The sequence below is a fragment of the Phyllostomus hastatus genome, unplaced genomic scaffold (genome assembly GCF_019186645.2).
Source record: "Phyllostomus hastatus isolate PE091 unplaced genomic scaffold, TTU_PhHast_1.1 phas_scaffold_1066, whole genome shotgun sequence".
Classification (NCBI taxonomy): domain Eukaryota; kingdom Metazoa; phylum Chordata; class Mammalia; order Chiroptera; family Phyllostomidae; genus Phyllostomus; species Phyllostomus hastatus.
The window spans coordinates 13,722,054-13,740,869 of NW_025334004.1; the positions used below are offsets into that span (position 1 = coordinate 13,722,054).

General features: G+C 39.8%; 1 protein-coding gene and 1 non-coding gene across 7 annotated transcripts in view; both read left to right on the forward strand.

Annotated features, from left to right (window-relative positions):
* The first annotated feature begins 405 nt into the window (after positions 1-405).
* The window catches only part of BTRC (beta-transducin repeat containing E3 ubiquitin protein ligase), a 181,817-nt gene continuing 163,406 nt past the window's right edge, over positions 406-18,816 (forward strand). For 3 of the 6 annotated variants that reach the window (XM_045854053.1, XM_045854055.1, XM_045854056.1), the window contains exons 1-2: positions 406-553; positions 16,452-16,487. In XM_045854053.1, the coding sequence (XP_045710009.1) occupies positions 506-553; positions 16,452-16,487 (84 nt within the window). In that variant the 5' untranslated portion in view covers positions 406-505. The remainder of the gene's footprint in view (positions 554-16,451; positions 16,488-18,816) is intronic. The other 3 variants (XM_045854054.1, XM_045854057.1, XM_045854058.1) reach the window with 1 other exon arrangement.
* LOC123829156 lies at positions 5,315-5,480 on the forward strand. The gene has a single exon (XR_006787550.1). It is a non-coding gene; the product is annotated as a U1 spliceosomal RNA (small nuclear RNA).

The following is an 18,816-nucleotide window of genomic DNA, read 5'->3' on the forward strand; positions in this document are numbered from 1 at the left end:
GAACTCTGAGTCCTCTCACAGTTTTTTCTAGTATATGGGCTACAGGTGAGGCAACGATCGCCATCTTGCTATCAAATGCCCAGCAAGGCGCCACTGGCGTCGCTTGGTAACCACGGAGATGCACGTGCCCCACCCCCCTTTTCTAGCTCGTGGAGGCTGTAAACTACGATTCCCATCAGCTGATTTTTCTCTGCTTAAAGTTGAGATGTCTAGATTTGGCTTGCCGGCATCCTCGCCCCCGTCGCAGTGAACCGCGGGAATTGCAGTTCACGAGGTGGCCTCACGGTTTGCTACGCGAAGCTCTGGAACTACAAGTCCAGTGAGCCCGAGGGTTCACGCATGCGCTCCGAGCAGCCGGTCCTCCCTGGCCCCGCTGCGGGTGCTTGAGAGGTAAGAGAGGGCGGAGGGAAGGAAGAGGAGGCGGGATCCGAGCGCTGCGTTGGCTGCTGTCTGGCACCAAGGGGGCGGCCCCGGCGGAGTGCAGACCCAGTGGCCCTCGGCGATTATGGACCCGGCCGAGGCGGTGCTGCAGGAAAAAGCGCTCAAGTTTATGGTGAGGAGAAGGTGCAGGATGGGAAACGGTGGAGGCTGTGGCGTTGGCGGCGTCACTGAGGCTTGGGCCTGGGCCGTCCGTCTGCCAGGAGGAGGGCACAGAGGGACTCTGGGCCGAGGCCGGTGGCAGGGGCTGCTGAAGGGACGGGACGGGAGCTCTAGGGAGGCGGGAGGTGGTTGCGGAGAGGACCCGGGGGTGGGGGCAGCAGCTCCGCCATCTTGTGGATGAGAGACCAAGTGACAGCGGGAGCTTAATCAGGGAGGGGGCTCTGGGCGGCGCGCGGGGCCCTGGAGGGAAAGGGGCGTGGGGACAGTTACTGAAGAGCGGAGGGAGCCTGGAGGGCAGCCGCGGTGAGGCTGCTGGCAGGGCCTTCCCAGTGTCAGGCTTACGGGTAAGGCCCGGGAGAAGAGGTGCACTGAGGACTGGGGAAAGGGATCACCGGGTAGTGGGAGGAAAGATGTTAGAGGGGAGGGGGACGTGCAAGGCTGGATGCAGATGGATCTGAGGGTTGAGGACAGCCAGGGCTGGTGGGAGACTTGAGTTTTGTAGAATGAGGGGGGTTGAGATAGCCGTTGCCTTCAGGTCTCCCACTTGGCTAAACTAATGTTGACAAACTCTGGGAAGAAAGAGGCCTTACTTAGGAAGATAAGGACTGGGGATGGAGACCTAGGTCTCTGGTGACAGCAGTCTTTGGGAAAGGAAGAGGGTGTTGACTATGAGCCAGCATTACAAATGTCAGAAAAGGGGACACATACTCTTCTTTGAAAGGAGAGAGGCTAGGTATTGTAGTAAAGACGAGGTTGAACTGGTCAGGAAAACCTGGGCACACAAGATTGGGGACAAAATTAACATCTAACAGGGTAAAACAAACAAAAGTTAGTGCTAAATTGTAGAGATAGTAAAATGTAGGGGCCAGGTCCTGTATCACTTTCTGGGAAAGGAAAGGCCATGGAGATAAGAATCGCTAGACCCGGAGAAGTGATGAGATCAGTGGAGAAATTCCAGAGATAAAGGGGGAATATAAGTAACGGGAGATGTCAGGATTAGTCGTTGCTTATCAGCTTTAGGTTTGAAGCACAGTATGGGTTTGCATTGAATTTTGTGGGTGGGTTTAAATCCTTTTGAGCCTAGTTTGTTAACTTTCCATCATGCTTTTCTTCTATGCTTCTGTTTGGCAATTTTGTATAGTTTGATATTTGATGCTTTTAATCTGATGCTTCTTGTATATCCTAGGTGTAAAACCAGACTTTGTGGTCACTGCTAAAGAATGATGGGATGCATAGACTTCCATCTTAACAGGTGGCTTTAGGGACATTGATATTTGTAGTCAGGTCTTGCTTTTTCAGAAGTATTTGTAACCTGTCACTCCAAATTTTATTTCTTTGTTATTTGTTATTTTGTGTCTTTGCCTGAAATACCAAAACAAATCTAAATAAACATGAACCCTAACTGAATTTAGGCTATAAATGGCTCTATTTATAAGAATATGTTTTTTAGAGACTGGTCAAATTTACTAAAACTTTATTTATTTTGTATTTAAAAACACCTAACTGAAGTTTGAGTGCATCATTAATGTAATTCCACTTTGAAGAAAGTTCTTAAATTTCTTCCCAATGTTGAAATTCTAAGAGATAAGACTTTGAAATTTTTTTGGACTTTAGGACTAAGAGGAGCCCCAGCCACTGTGGCTCAGTTGGGTGGATCATTGTCCTGTACACTGAAAGGTCACTGGTTCGATTCCCATTCAGGGCACATGCTTAGGTTGCAGGTTTGATTCCCAGTCAGGGCATGTGCAGGAGGCAAATGATTGATGTCTCTCTCTCTCTCCCCAACTCCCCTCTCTCTCAAATGAGAATAAAAAAATAAACCTTAAAAAAATGAAGTAAGAAGAAGTCAAGAGACGTGGCAGCTGCTTATTTTATTTTCTTACTTAGAGGTTGACTTAATCCTAACCTTGACACTTGTGTCAGATTTATGGAGTAGTGTGATTTACAGATCATAAAGAAACATTATGAGATCATCTTCTTTGCTTCCCATCAGACCTCAGCCTGGGAACATCCGCAACTGCTTGATTTCTGCTTTGTACCAGTGAGTTATGTTTCGATAACAGTCTCCTGATCAAGTTAAAGTGGACCTGGAGATGGCCATGCAGTGGTTTGCAGCTTTTAGAGCATCACATATTATTAGATGTTGAGTCAGTTACTATAGGGAGAAGCCAATTTTTTCTTTAATTTTAGTTACTTTTTATTTTTGACTTTGCCTGCAGTTGTGGCTGCTGTTCGAGAAAAGACCAACTGGAGGAGGGTCACCAAGTATGACACCTTAATAACTGAAGCAGAGAATGGCGAGTTAGAGATCTGGTATTCTTTTTCAGCTCAGTCAGTCTTATTATGAATCTGAGTAAGTCACAACTTGCCTATGGCTCCATTTACTCTGTCATAACATGTCTGCTTACTCAGAGTCAGTTTTGAGATAGGAAGATATTTAATTCGTCTTTGCACCAAGTGATTAGTGCACAGTACACCAGGGCTCTCCTTTTAATTAAATTGAAAATTTTGTATAGTATTTGCTTTGTTTTTTCCTTACCTTTTCTTCTGTTGTAACTTATGAATGACACTTTTTGTATGGAAGTCCTGATTTCCATTGTTTAAGAAAATGTAATTTGTTTAAAATGCCAACATGAAGTGGATATTCTCTTTTATGAATTTTGCTCATTACCACATTTAATGTAGTGCTTTAATTAGGAATTTTACAATAAAATCTTTTTAATGAGACTGCTAATTCAGAATTGATCATAATTCACACATGGCCTAGACTTAAAGTTTACCCTTGGATACTTGTGAAACATAGTTTAACTTCTAGAAACAAATGATATTAAAGCAGTAGTTTACATTAAACAACCTATATGCTAATATCTCTCGTTCAGCTTTAACAGGTCCTTAGGGACCTTTCCTAATATTTCCTTGGTCAACAAAATTATAATTCCTCAAGAAGATAAAGGGGAACTGGAAGAGACCCAGAGAAGAGAAATGAAAATGATCGGGGGAATGTAGGCACCATTTTATAAGGGTATATCTATTTTAAAATAATATATATGAGGGATGGAAAGACAAGTTGAGGGATTTTTTTTGTAATTACTTTGTGTTCTTGAGGGAATGAATTTTTAAGTTTAAGAAAAGTGAACAGGATAAGCGAGTTTCAGAATCTTAGAACTGGGGAAATGTTTGAAACTTGAATGACATAATTTTAGGGTATATAAAAGAATTTTTAATATAGTTGATAAGGAGACAGTGTAAAAGGCAACTTTCTGTGTAACACACCACTCCAAAACTTAGTAGCTTCAAACCTGTGGTTGACTGATGGGTTTTCTGCTTCACTTGGTGTTTTCCGGGGTGCCAGCATGACTGGAATGTGCAGAATGCCCACACTGACATGACTGGCTCCTGGGTGAGAGTTCAGCTGGCTCTGAAGGCCGCCTTTATGTGGGTCTCCTCTCTGCACATTGCCTTTGGATTTCCTTAAAGCATGGTGCATGGGTTCTGAGAAGGAGCGTTCCGGGAGACAGGAGATAGAAGCCAATGAGCCAGTTTTCTTAAGACCTAGGTTTGAAAGTCCAAGAATGGCACTGTTGGTCAGAGTAAAGGGAAATAAACTGTGCCTGTGGACATGAAGAGTGACATGCATAAACAAATTGCTGGGGGTGGATGCTCTTCTGAGACCGATTGCCATAGATGCTATTCTAGTTGGTTGTTCAGGCTAAAAATATTGGGTTGGCCAAAAAATGTGTTTTGGTTTTTCCCTCAGATGGCTCTAGTGGTGCTTGGTTGTCTTTAGCTTCATTCAAAACAATTTAGTTAGACTGTATTGTGACAGCTGTCATTTCAGTGAGCATTTTTAAAGAAATTATCAAAATTGGTCAATTTTTGTACAGTCATTTTAATATTGAAGATGGAAAAAATATGCAACCTTTTTGGCATATTATGCCTTATTATTTAAAAAAAGGTAAAAATGCAGCCAAAACACAAAAAAAAATAATGTGCAGTGTATGAAGAAGGTATGGCAACTGATCAAATGTGTCAGAAGTGGTTTATGAAGTCTTGGTACTACTGACATTTTGGCCAAATAATTCTTTGCTGTGGGGATGTTTTATGCATTGGAAGGTGTTTAGCAGCACCCCTGGCCTCTATGCACTAGAAGCCAATAGCAGGATATAGCCAACATAGTCAAAATATCCAAATCAATAAAGTTATTGGTGAAAATGAAAAATTTGTCTTTTATTTCATGGAAAAAACTAAATGGACTTTTTGGCCAACCCAATACAAATGGGATCAGACAGATTTGTGGGTTATAACACTAGGAATACTTTGGAAGTATCTCATTTTGGAGGTTAATGTCTTTTTTAAAGAATTTATTTATTTTTAGAGAGAGGGGAAGGGAAGGAGAAAGGGAGAGAAACATTAATGTGTGGTTGCCTCTTGTATGCCCCCTGTTGGAGACCTGGCCTGCAACCCAGGCACGTGCCCTGACTGGGATTCGAACTGATGACCCTTTGGTTTGTAGGCTGGCACTTTATCCACTGAGCCATACCAGCCAGGGCTGGAGGTTAACTTCTTAAGGAACTAATGTGATTTCTTGTATGAGTTGTTTTAATTTTACTGTAGAGATAATACTGGGTGAATTAATATGATTCAGTAACTTCTTACTTGTTGAACAGCATATGTATCTCAAAGCAAGAAATTGCATTTAAAAATAAATACTCTCATACTTACCTGTCAGGGAAGATACCATGTGATCCCGAAGGTAGTTTTCCCAGGGTGAGACTTATTCATTGCACTCGGGATGTGCTGACCTCTGTGATTTCCCCAATTGTGGGAAACTCTACTGCATAATTTGTGGTAGTAGGAGACTGCATTCGTGCTCTCCCCTGAAATAAATGAATGAATACTCAGATTAGCCCTGGCTGTTGTGACTCAGTTGGTTGGACTGAAGGATTGTGGGTTGGATCCCAGGTCTGGGAGTTTTTGAGAAGGCAACAAGTTGATGTTTCTGTTTCACAAGGATGTTTCTCTCTCTCTTCTCCCTGCCCTCCCCCTTCCTCATTCTCTGAAAGCAATGAAAAAATGTCCGGAGGGAGGGAGGGAGGGAGGAAGGAAGGAAGGAAGGAAGGAAGGAAGGAAGGAAGAAACTCAGATTTTCACTGTGATGGGCTTTTCTTTAAATCAGTGAGATTGATTGCCAGCTGTTTGGATGAACATCTGAAACTGGTTCATAGTTTAAGTTGTCGGAGTTTCTATGTATCCCATGCCTGTTCCCAACCTAAGTTAGCCTTCAGTTTCTTTTCTGGATACTCTTATGTTGTATAGGTTATTGTAGTAGGAAATTACAAATTATTGATTTTTTTGGTGCTAATTTTCTTGATTTATGTTTGGAATAGATGCACATAATAAATTATTGGAAGTGAATTATAGATGTGAGTGAAAATTTTTTTACTTTTAATGGCTATCAGAAATTTTTGTCGTTAAATTAGAATACGAACTTTCAAGAGACCACTTGTTATTCTGTATTACAGTGGTACCTTGGTACCCCTCATTAATTAGCTCTGGAACTCCTGATGAACGCTGAAACCAATGAGTACCAAACAAGCAACAAGTGATGAAGCATTTTCTCTCGGTAGGGAAGCCTGTGACTCATACAAGTTCTAGCAAGTGTGAAGGATCTCGGGCAAGCGCTGAGCACAGAAACATTTTTTTTCTCGTCAAAATGTGACAAGTACAGGGTTTTACCAGTTCTGAAGCTGATGAGTACCAAGGTATTTCTGTATTTGTATGCTGTTTAAATCCTTCAGGGAAGCAGATAAGAATATTTTTTTCCAGTGCAAAAGGGAGATAGGACAGTATGTAAGATTATTTATCTTTTTCATAGTCACCCTGACTCTTAGCAGCTCATCCCGTCATTCCTCTGTCGTGCCTTAGGCTGGCGCTCTTCCACTCACCAAAATCTGATGACAGCTCTCAACCAGTTATTCCAACACCGTCCCAAACTCACAGCCTGCCAGGAATCTCCCTAGGTCACAGTCCCCGGCCCCAGACTGGGTCAGGCCACTCACAGCTTGATCACTAGCCTTCCCTTGCCCAGCGCTTAGCTCAGCTGAGACCACACTATGTCCTGCAGTGTCCTCCTCCAACTCAAGGCTTCCTCATCATAACTTTTAGCTTGATTGCTTTTCTTTGGCCCCACCACATGCCCTGATGGCAGGGCAGGTACAGAATTTAGTCACTTTTGTATCTCCAGAAGTCAACATGACTCCTGGCATGTGGCAGGCACCCAGTAAATACTTGCTGAACTTAATTACTCATGCTGCAGAGCAAATTGTCATAGTCTTGGGCACCCTGTCACCTCATCTGGCAGTGGGTCTTAATTTCATCTTCACCTTTTGGCTTTTAGATAGCTATTTAGAATAGAACTAGGAACTCTTGATATGTATTTGTTCCTAACCAGATATATAAAATAGAATTAGGAACTCTTGATATATATCTGGTTCCTAACCAGAACATATTCTTAAAGATTCTCTGAAACCCTTCATAGGAAATGTCTCCCAGTGGGGAGTCAGTGCAGTGGGTTCAGCCGGCACAGGAAGGGGTCACTAAGCAGGAAGAGCAACAGAAGCCATTTTTACCTTTTAGAGGTCCTTGGACCGAGATCTTGATTATGAATAGATAAAATGATCTTATGGCAAATGGCATAAGAAAACAAAATGAGAATGAGGAAAGAATTTTTGTGGTATTAAAACATTTTAAAACCTCATACTTTCTAGCAATATTTTAATATAGCACAGAGGCACCTTCTAAATGTGTACAATAAGAGTTCACTGAAGATGAAATAGAAAATATTTACCAAAGTTTAACAACTTGGCCACTATTAAGAAAACTTACAAAAATGTATTTTATTTATTTGTTTTTAGAGAGAGGAGAAGGTAGGGAGAAAAGACGGAGAGAAACATCAGTCGGTTGCCTGTGTATTTACCTAGACTGAGGACAGGACCTACAACCCAGGCGTGCGCCCTGGTCCGGAATTGAACCAGTAACCTTTGGATTCGCTGGACAGGCCTCAAACCCACTGACCCACCCCAGTCAGGGCAAAAACTTTTCTTAATAAATCAATCCCAGCATCCTAAAATTGTCAGTGGAGGGGAAAAAAATCTCTGTGGGAAAGGTTCATCAGATCTTACCGTTTTAGCTAGTGTTCCACAAGATTCACCTTGTACTTGGGGAATCTCTGAATAATTTCCTTTAATTTCCCAAAGCCTAGTCAAGACAGAGCTAGAATATTTTATCAAAGACTCAGAGACTGCGGTGGGTTAGATAATAAGAGCAATGTTGAACTAGGAATATGATTTGTTCTCTGGAACACTAGCATCCTACTTTCTGGATTGTCTTCATAAGTGGACAAGGTAGGATGTGGAGAGCAAGGAGCCACCAAGCTGGGAGAGAATTTCTGTCTACTGAAAAATAAAACTTGTGAGGCTCTGGCCACGTAGCTAAGTTGGTTACAGCGTGTCCTTATATGCTAAGGTTGCCAGACCGTCCCCAGTCAGCGGCACATGGAAGACTCTATCAGTGAAGGCAGAACCCAGTGGAACAAAAAATTGATGTTTCTCTCTCTCTCTCTCAAATCAATAAATGAAAACTAAAAAAAAAAAATAAACTTTTGAGCTGAAATTTCCATTTGAGGTCTTGCTTCTCCCTGAGATTTGGCAATTTAGGTATACTTGCCTTCCTGTTATCAGGCTTCTGACCTGACCTGACTCTGTCAATAACAGGGTAACCATAGCCAAAGTGGGAGAATTGTGTTTTTCATTGTTTTTTAAAAAATATAGTCAACTATAAATAGCTAACAACTCTCTATTATTTACTGTGAGCTGTTCTAATTTTTTTAACATATATTATTTCATTTAATCCTTCTAATAATTCTGTAAGGTATAGTTAGTACTCTTGTTATCCCTGTTTTTCAGATGAGAAAACTGATTCCAGACAGGTTAAGTAAATTACACAAAGTCACCCTTCTAGCAAGAAGCTTGAAATCAAACCCAGGTAGTCTGACTCGAGACTGTGATGTTCACTAGTATTTCATTCTTGAAAAGCAGAGAAACAGTGGAATGTTATGGTGTATTTCTTTGCTAGTCTAACCATGACTAGAGTGGAAGCGTTATTATCTAGACTTACAAATAGATTTTCTGACCATTTGAATTACTGAGGAAATGGAGTAAGACTTTACAGTTGTCACAGTATCACTGCATCAGGTATGTAATAAAGTACCACAAAACATAATGTGTTACAACAGTAGATACTTGCATAAATATGTGGATTTGCTGGGCACTGAATGATATAAACTGGGCTTAGTTGGGTGACTCTGGGCTTGATTGCTTACTCAGGACTCGAGGCAGTGACTTCCCTGGCAAAACTCTTCTCAACTACAGCAAAGGCACAAGAAAGCAAGCCCAGCTATTCAAGTGCCTTTCAGTCATTGGTTGTATTATGCCTTCTAATGTTCCATTAACCAAAGTGACTTACATGCTCAAGCCCAATGTCAAGGGAAAGGAAAGTATACTTTGCCCATAGAAGGAGTACAGGAGGGAATAACAATAATCCTCCTCAGTAACAATAATCTGTAATCTAGTTCACTTGATTTTTAGACAAACGATAGAATGCTTACTGTGATAACTGTTGTGTTTTTTTCTACTTCCCATCATTGACACTGTCACAGCTAGCCCTTTCTTATTTTGGTTACTGAACAACACCTGTTCGTTGGATACTTCAAGAATCAAAATTTAATGCAGCAGATATCTTTGCATCTTGTTATGTAGGGGAGATAAGGCACAAAGAAATAATCAGAATCTTGACTTTAAGTCACAGTGATACCCTGAAAAGGTCCTCAGTATCAGTGCTCTCCTCTCCTTGGTTGATGTTATTCCAATGGCGTTTGTAACAATTTGAAATGTAACAGAATTTAAGTCAAGGTTATACATAATTCCCTAACAACTCCCTTGGTAGCAGGTTTAGAGGTCTTCAGTCCCTTCTCTGCCCCTAAACTTAAGGCTGCAAAGGTTAGGTGCTGATATTTTCAGATGTCTTGCCGACTTCTAGGCTTTCCCTGAAAAGTCATGGAGACAGGCATCCAGGAATTGTAGCACATAGATAATGTTTTTCCTGCACAGATGCATAAATCCTTGCACTGAGGAAGCACACATGAAACTAAATAGTTAATATGGTTATTTGTGAATTGTTGGATTATGGGAAATATTTCAAAATATATTTTAAAGATTTTATTTATTTTTAGACAGGGGGCAGGGAGAGAAAGGGGGGGAGAGAAACATCAGTGTGTGGTTGTCTCTTGTGTGTCCCCAACCAGGACCTGGCCTGGCATGTGTGTCCCCAACCCAGGCATGTGCCCTGACTAGGAATTGAACTGGCGACCCTTCAGTTCGTAGGCCAGCACCCAGTCCACTGAGCCACGTCAGCCAGGTTGAAACTGTTTTTCATTTTACACTTCCTCCAGCAGCATGTGAGGGTTCCAGTTGTTGGACGTTCTTATCACTTCATAGCGTCTTTTTCATTTTAGCTACATTAGTGGGTGAAGGCTACTCTCTCACTGTTTTAATTCACATTTCCTGTGACCATAACCCATCTTTTTAAGTTTATTGGCTATTTAGATATCCTTTTTGTGTGTGAAGTTTATTTAACCCTTGATCATTTTTTCTATTGGGTTATCTGGCTTTTTTTTTTTTATTGACACCTTCCTTTATAGTAGTCCTCCTTTATCTACAGGGGTCACGTTCCAAGACCCCAAGTGGATGCCTGAAACTGTAAATAGAAACGAACCCTACCGTTTCTTTTTACACATTCACACCTGTGATAAAGTTTAACTTATAAATTAGGCAGTAAGAAATTAACAATAACAACTTATAATAAAATTAATAAAACAATGTACTATAATTGCCCTGGCCAGCGTGGCTCAGTTGGTTGGAGTGTTATCCTGTACGAAAAGTCTCTGGTTCGGTTCCCTGTGAGGGCGCAGGCCTGGGTTGCAGGCTCAGTCCCCAGTCGGGATGTGTGCAGGAGGCAGCCCGCCGGTGTTTCTCTCTCGCATCAGCGTTTCTCTCACTCTCCCCCTTCCCCTCTCTCGGATGAGAATTAAAAAAAATATTTAAAAAGGAATTAAAAAATATATATATATACTATAATAAAAGTTATGTGAATGTTGTCTTTCAAAATATTTTATTGTACTATACTCTTGTGATGATAAGAGATGATGCAATGCTTAGGTAATGAGATGAAGTAAGGTGCTCAAATGGCATACAGTTGAAAACTCATGAGTGGTTTTTTTCTGGAATTTTCCATTTAATATTTTTAGACCATGGTTGACCACAGGTAACTGAAATTGCAGAAAACGAAACCATGGATAAGGAAGGACTACTGTATTTTGAAAAATACAAATCTTTCATCAAGTATATGGTGTTTTTGTAGGAAATCAATGCTTTATTTCACTTTTTCACTTAAAAGATCAGTAAAAAAATGTTGCAGATTTTGTACTACCTTCACAGGATTTGCAGGGTTAGCAAGTTTATTTTCTACATACCAATACTTAAAAAAAGGCTCACCACTATTAGCATCATCATTTTATAAAAGAAAGAGCACTTTAATACCACAGAGGTATTAAAGGTAGAAGGATATAATCTCAGAAAAAAGGAAACTCCTTGAGGTGGGCAAATGCACCCCCACACCCCAGGATGCCCAGTCTGATCCTTAAAACTTGCACACATGTTCCGTGGTAAAGGGGAATTAAAGATACTAATCGGATGGCTTTAAGTTAGGTAGGTTTCCCTGGGCCTAGTGTAACCAGAAGGACCCCTGCATGTGTGTAAGAGGTGAGCGGAAGAGGTCAGAGGGATGCCATGTAAGAACTCAATCTGCTGGAACTGGTTTGAAGGTGGGGAAGAATCAAGGAATGAGCAGCTTCTAGAAGCTGGAAAGGACAAGCTAGAGCCTCCAGAACAAGACACAGTCCCACCAACACCTTGATTTTGGTTCAGTGAGACCCATTTCAAACTTCTGAACTACAAAACTGTAAAATAATAAGTTAATGTTTTAAGCCACTAAGTATATGCTAATTTGTTATAGCAGTCCTGGAAAACTGGTATGGACAAGTCTTTCTCAAGAGAAAGTCCTTCCTCTAACTGAGGTGTGTGTGTTGATAAATATACACATAAATATATGTGTGTTTTTTTAGTGTTTGATAACTATCAGTGCAGATCTGTAGCTTTCTCCTAACATTTAATTTTGAATCAATCTCAGAATTACAGAAAAGTTGGAAGTACAACACAAATGGCATTTTTCCTGAATGCTTTCAGAGTGAGCTGTTGCATCATCACCAAATGCTTTAGTGTGTATTTTCTACAGACGAGGGCATTGTACATAACTGTTTTATGACTGTCAACATTTAGAAATGAACATACATTGCAATTACAGATCTAACCTTAGGCCCCATTAAAACTTGCCAGTCATCACAGCGATGTTCTCTCTAACAAAGGAATCCACTCCAGAGTCACGCTCTGAGGTGGGTTGTCATGTCTCTAGTCTCCTCCAGTCTAGCACGGTCCCTGAGTCTGTCTTCGACTTTCACAACTCTGGGACCTTTGAAGAGTATAGGCTAGTCACTTAGTTTGTAGAATCGTCCGTCACTTTTGATTCATCTGATGATGTTTCCTCATGATTAGATTCAAGTTACGTATTTTTTGGCAGAAATCCTACAGAAACGATGCCGTGTTTTGCTTAGTGCCTCCTGTCAGGGAATGCATGATTTTTATGTCTTACAACTTTGTTTAGTTAAGGTAGGACCTGCCAGTTTCTCCCTTTAAAATTAGTGTTTTTTTTTCCCTTTGTAATAGGTATTTTATGGGAAGGTACTTTGAAACCATGTAACTTTCTATTAATCAGATTTTCAGTGTATTTATAACATTGAATTTATGAATTCCTGATAATTTGATGGATAATAATTGAATACTATCATTATTTATTTTGATGCTTACATTGCTTCCTCTTTGGCTAATGAGAGTACTTTCAAACCGCTTTGTCTTTTTGATGTAGGACTATTAGTCTTTGAGCATTTTTCTTACTTTGTGGTGTAAGAAGATGTCATCTTGTACTTTTTTGCCCCAGCTCCGGAATCAGTGATTTCTTCAAGGAGCCCTGGTCTCTTATAGTAGTATATAACACTGAGAAGTCAGTATCTGGGTGTCAGGTGTGCTCATGGCTGTTGGGATGTCACTGCTCCCAGGCCATCTCACTGGACAGGGGTGGGAAATACATGTATTGCCTATATATGAACACATGTACACACACACATATACACACGTGCATTTTTGTTGCCCTGTTAATATTATCTCAGTATTTATTTAAAACCATGAATTCACATTGATATCTCCAATTCTAGTCTAACACTGCAGGGTTCATTCAGTAGCTTCCTTTTATAACTGGAACTCCTTCTTTGACAGTAAGTTGGCTCTCATTATCCTCAACATATTTTCTTAATCAGTCCCTCTTTATGTGACCAATCTCTTCTGTTGTTCTTTCTGATACCCACCATGGGGATGCCATTGTCACCTTACTCAGCCTCCAAAATCCCGTATCAGGCTGCTGCCTCTGCCTCCCCCCCGCCTCTGCCCCCTTTGAACACCCTTATCACTTCAGGCTCTGATACCCTGCACACGCCCCATTTGGACTCCAGCACCCTGTGCAGGGCAGCCAAGGCCGCCACATTCGTGTATGGACGTCCTCTTTATTCTGCTGGGGCTCTGACATCCTATAGCGGATCACTGCTGATCCTCCTGCTCCATCTCACGTGGACACCTGTTTTGCTCGGCCTCATCTAAACGCACTGCAGACTTGTCATCGTGCAAAACTAAAACTGTACTTATTAAACAACAACTCTCCAGTTTCCTCTCCCTCCAGACCCTGGCAACGGCCATTCATTCTACTTTGTATTTGTGAATCTGAGCACTCTAGATACCTCATATAAATATAGAATGAATAAGGTTTGCCTGGAGTAGGATGGGAGACATGAAGAAAAAAAGAAAGGAGAAGAGTAAGATATGGCTGGTGTCAGGCATGTTCAGGACATTTAGTTAAGGGGAAGATTGCTATAGCAGTGTGTATGGAAAAATGAGAACTTGATGAGTAAAGATAGTCCCTAACTTTAATACGAAGACTAAATTTAAGATATATTTACACAGATAAAATTGGACAAAATGGAGTACATGTTAAAACATAGTGCAGATTCTCAGCTCCTCTTCCTCCACTTCATTTGGTAGGTGGAAAGCTGAGTGATGGGGATTCATCATATACCATCCCATATTTTTCTTATATATAAAAATATCCATAATGACATTAAAAAAAGATTCACATAGAGAGTGAACTAAACTGAAATTCTCTAGACCAGCTTTACTCAAATTCCTATGTAATAGATCAGGATTTATGTAAACATTACATTTGGTTTTTGAATAATTTCATAATCACTGTCTATGGTACTAGGGACGCTGTTTTATCAAGATCAGGGGGCACAAACCTACAGAGGTTTTGCATGCTAACTGAGGTAGGCCAGGTGCTTGGGTGTGTCTAGGAATTGAGAGGAAAATTAGCCAGGCTGATGGAACACAATATCTGCTGGCAACACAATCAGATTTGTGGAACTAGGGAAGTTCCACAATTCCCTAGGGAGGGAGGGCAGGAAACTACTTCTAGGGAGAGAGTGATAAGGAGTCTGCAGATATTTTTTCTGTGTGCAGATAGGCAGGTAGCACTAGTGAGTTCTAAGAACAGGTGGCATGGCCCATGTTTCCAAGTTTGGGCTCAAAATGAACTAGAATACTCAGCAGAGAACTAAAGAATTCATTCATTCATCTAACCTGTGCTTAACTAGTGCCCACTGCAATAGTTCTATACTGTGCATAAGAATCATCGGAGAACATCTCAAAACATAGTGTAGATTCTCAACTCTTTTTCCTCCACTTAATTTTGTAGTCTTCAAGAAGCTACATGTTTAACAAGCGTCTCACTGTTCCTGATGCACATATTTTGCTGATCACGCTTTGACAAAATGAGTAGTCCACTGTGTCCTGGACAGTGTGCCAACACAGAGGGAGTGGGGGAAATATTGTGGCTAGAACCTTGTACGTGAGGAACATAGCAAAAGGGAGCTGAGTTAACTGGAATCAGAAATGAAGGCAGGTGGTAATCATTTTGCAATATACAAGTGTGTCAAACCAGCATTTGATACACCTTAAACTCACACATGTCAATTTCCCAGTAATGCTGGGAAACAAGAGTAAAGGCAGAGTGAGGCAAACCTTATGTCAGAGGCTTGGAATCTCCTCAAATTCCAACTGATTTGTAATAAGTTGGTTCCTAAAAAGAATTTTCTTCTGGGGGCTGTTTGCAGCTTGAGAAATTGGTGAACTACGAGGGGCGGAAACATAAGCAAAGTATGTCATTTACAAGAGGTATATCTAGTAGAAGAAACATAGCAACATCCCCAAATGTGGTCACTCTAGGTATTTTATAATCATACCACATTATAACTGGTAGTCCTTCCTGGTCCTGTGAAAATGTGGACAGTTCTGACTTTTTATTGTTAATATTTTGTGACCCTATTACATGTGTGAAAATAAATGACAACAGACTACCTCAACAGTTGTTTTATAGAGCTCTAAGTAGAAGTAATGTCAAGGAATAAAGGAAGAAGTTTGAGAAATCACTGAAATGTTGCTTCAAGCCACAAGACATAACTGAATGGTAGAGAAAGTGATGATGAAAAATTAGTCTTTCCTACAGTTATGTGATGGGGTTGTTCTTTTGAGCAGGGGCTTCATGTTGACCTCGAGTGAGAGGCACATAGCCCTAGGCTCTCTCTGACCTCAAGTGGGAGATTCTGAAAAGTTCTTTTTTTATCTCTGCCCCTTTGATTGTAATCACCATAAGCCACAGCATCTTTAAAATAGGGGAAGATGTAATTTAACACAATTTAAAAGAGGTAAATGTGAAGGTGCTCTCTAGGCAACTAGCATATAGTGGTAGTGAGTTTTGTCCAACAAAACTCTAACACAAAATAATTCACACAGACTTCTGAAGCTCATTGAATAGGCATTCCACCCCTATTTCATTTTACTGTTTAAACATATATTGATTCATGCCTACCATATGCAAGGTTTTGGTCTTAATTCTTCTTCTTTTTTTAAATTAGCATCCAGTAAAATTAACTATTTTTAGTGTATTTAGTTAGGTCTGAGAATTTTAACACATGTACAGGGGTGGGCAAAAGTAGCTTTACAGTTGTTTGTATGAAAAAGACATGCAGGTTATGGTTATTGTAGTAGCTTTATTAACGCAAAAGAATGTCACAATGCAACTGTAAACCTACTTTTGTCCACCGCTGTATGTGTAAATCCATGTAACCACCACCACAGTCAGCATATAGAACAGTTTCATCACCCCCCCCAACTTCCTTGTACTGTTCCCCCATCCCTAATTCCTAGGAACTATGATCTTCTCTCTCCCTTTAATTTTATCTTTTTGAGAATGTCATATAAATGAAATCATACAATATGCAATCTTTTGTTACTGACTTCTTTGACTCAGCATAATACCTTTAAGATATAGCTTCATCTAAGTTGTTACATGTATTAGTAGTCCCTTCTTTTTTACTGCTTAGTTGTATTCTGTTGTATGGATTGTATCACATATTGTATACCCATCTGGGTTGTTTCCAGTTTTTGGTGATTATAAATAGAGCTGCTATAAATACTTGTGTATAGGTTTTGTGTGAACATAAATTTTCATTTCTCTAGGGTAAATACCCAGGAGGGGAATTGCTGGGTCATATGGTAAGTTGTTTTTTGTTTTTTTTTTAAGATTTTATTTACTTATTTTTAGAGAGGGGGGGAAAAGTGAGAAAGAGAGGGAGAAAAACATCGATGTGTGAGACATACATGCATTGGTTGTCTCTCACATGCCCCCAGTTGGGCACCTGGCTTGCAAGCCACGCATGTGCCCTGACTGGGAATCGAACTCATGACCTTTCATTTCACAGGCCAGCACTCAATCCACTGAGCCACACCAGTCAGAGCTTATGTTAACTTTATAAGAATCTGCCAAACTGTTTTCCAGAGTGGCTGTACCATTTTGCATTCTTGCAAGTAATGTATGGGTTTTAGTTGTTCTGCATCCTTGTTGGCACTTGGGATTGTCAATATTTTTTATTTTAGCCACCCTAATAGGTATATAGTTGTATCTCACTGTGGTTTTAATTTGCATTTTCCTAGTGCATTCCTCAGTTCTTGACGACCTTATCGGGATCAAACAAAAGATAACTAGAAGAATCAGAAGAATGGTTATCAGAATGATATGCCTTAAATTTAACATTCTATGAAAGACTTTTTGTGAATATTTTTCAAAGGAGTTTATGCTAATGAATGTTCATGGTTTTTCAATGAAGTGTGAGGTACTCTGAAATCTGTCTACAATGTTTTAAGTAAGCCCTGTGACAATGAAAATGAAAAGATTGACTTAAGTGTATTTCTTTTTCTGGTGACCTTTGGTCTTACATAGAATGTTTGTGGCTTTTATTTTTATTTTATTTTATTTTTAAAAAGACTTTATTGATTTCCAGACATAGGAGGAGGGAAGGAGAAAGGGGGAGAAATATCAGTATGTGGTTGCCTCTCATAAGCCCTGCACTGGGGACCTGGCCGACGACCTAGGCATGTGCTCTGACTGGGAACTGAACCGGTAACCATTTGGTTTGCAGGCCCTCACTCAATCCACTGAGCCACACCAGCCAGGGTCGCTTGTGGCTTTTAATAAACTGAGAAGATAGGAAAAGAAAAATATCTGGCCGTCACATAATTTTAAAAAATGAAGTAAACTGAGTAAGAAACAGTTCTGGTCATCATGATCATGATCGGCATTGACTGGTTGCCTGTTCCTGGTAGCGCAGGTCAGTGGTGTGGTTCTGAAAACTTGCTTATTCAGGGAAATAATCTAGATAGGGAAAGGAGGGTATTCCCTTGAGTAATATATTTGTTTGGCCTCTGTCTTTTTCTCCCTTCATAAATCATTCCAAGCAGTTGTCTGTATTATAAGAAGCAAACCAAGTAATTGCTAAATAAATGTTTAGTGTTTATTTTAGTTGGTTATTAATGTGAGGTCAAATTTGTTTAATAAATAAATATGGAAGAGTTATTATTATCTTCACACTTTGAACACATACTTGCTGATCATTGCTATGTAACTCCCATTTTATGTAGCTGAAATGTAATTTTCTTAGTTTTAATGACTGTGGAGGTTTATAGTTATTGAATCTTTGTTTTGATGTTGTTAGGCATGTCATTACTTTTTTTGATACCAAGTTCTCAGTTAGGAAATAGCCTGCCAATTATAACTTGTTTCCCTGGGAAAATATAGTCTGCTTTGAGGCAGTTTCCAATAATATATTTCTGTAGAAATAGATTGTCGAGTGATGACTCAGGTTTAGTGTTCAGTGTAATTTAGAAAAGGTGACTTAAATAGAAGAACATTGGTGCATCTGATTTTCAAATTGCATTAAGTGTAGTGACAGCTTATAAGATCTACATCATTCTCCCTTGAAATTTTGTGGAACTTTACAAATTTTACATGATATGAGTTAAAAATGGACAATTTAAAAGTTAATAAATTAATGAAAAAGAAGCCTGCCATATGAAATCATGATTTAAATGTTTTCACACCCTCCAGTCATTTCCAGTATGGCATTTTGAAAATCAAAATGATTGCTTGAGCTTTTAGCAGAGTTGAGAAACTCTTTTTATTTAGGTACGTGTCATTTTTTTTTTATTATGGTAGTCTCTTGGATATAGTCCCTTTGTTTACGCAACGCATTCCAACTGCATTAAAAAGTATTTCTTAAGTATTCTTAAATGTGTTTTACTAATATCTGCTGGAAAAATATAATCTTTTGAAAGAATTCATGTTAAAAAGAATTACAAATGATGTTTATCTGATTTGGACCTGTTTCTCTTTTAATGTATCATTAAGTTGTAGGTATACTATATAAGAATTCATACTATAGGACTGAGACTTTGATTTAAGTATATTATAAGTTATTCATGGAAGCCTGCATAAGATACTACATATTTTTCCCCCAAAGATGCTTCTTTAAGTGGTTCTGTTAAGTGT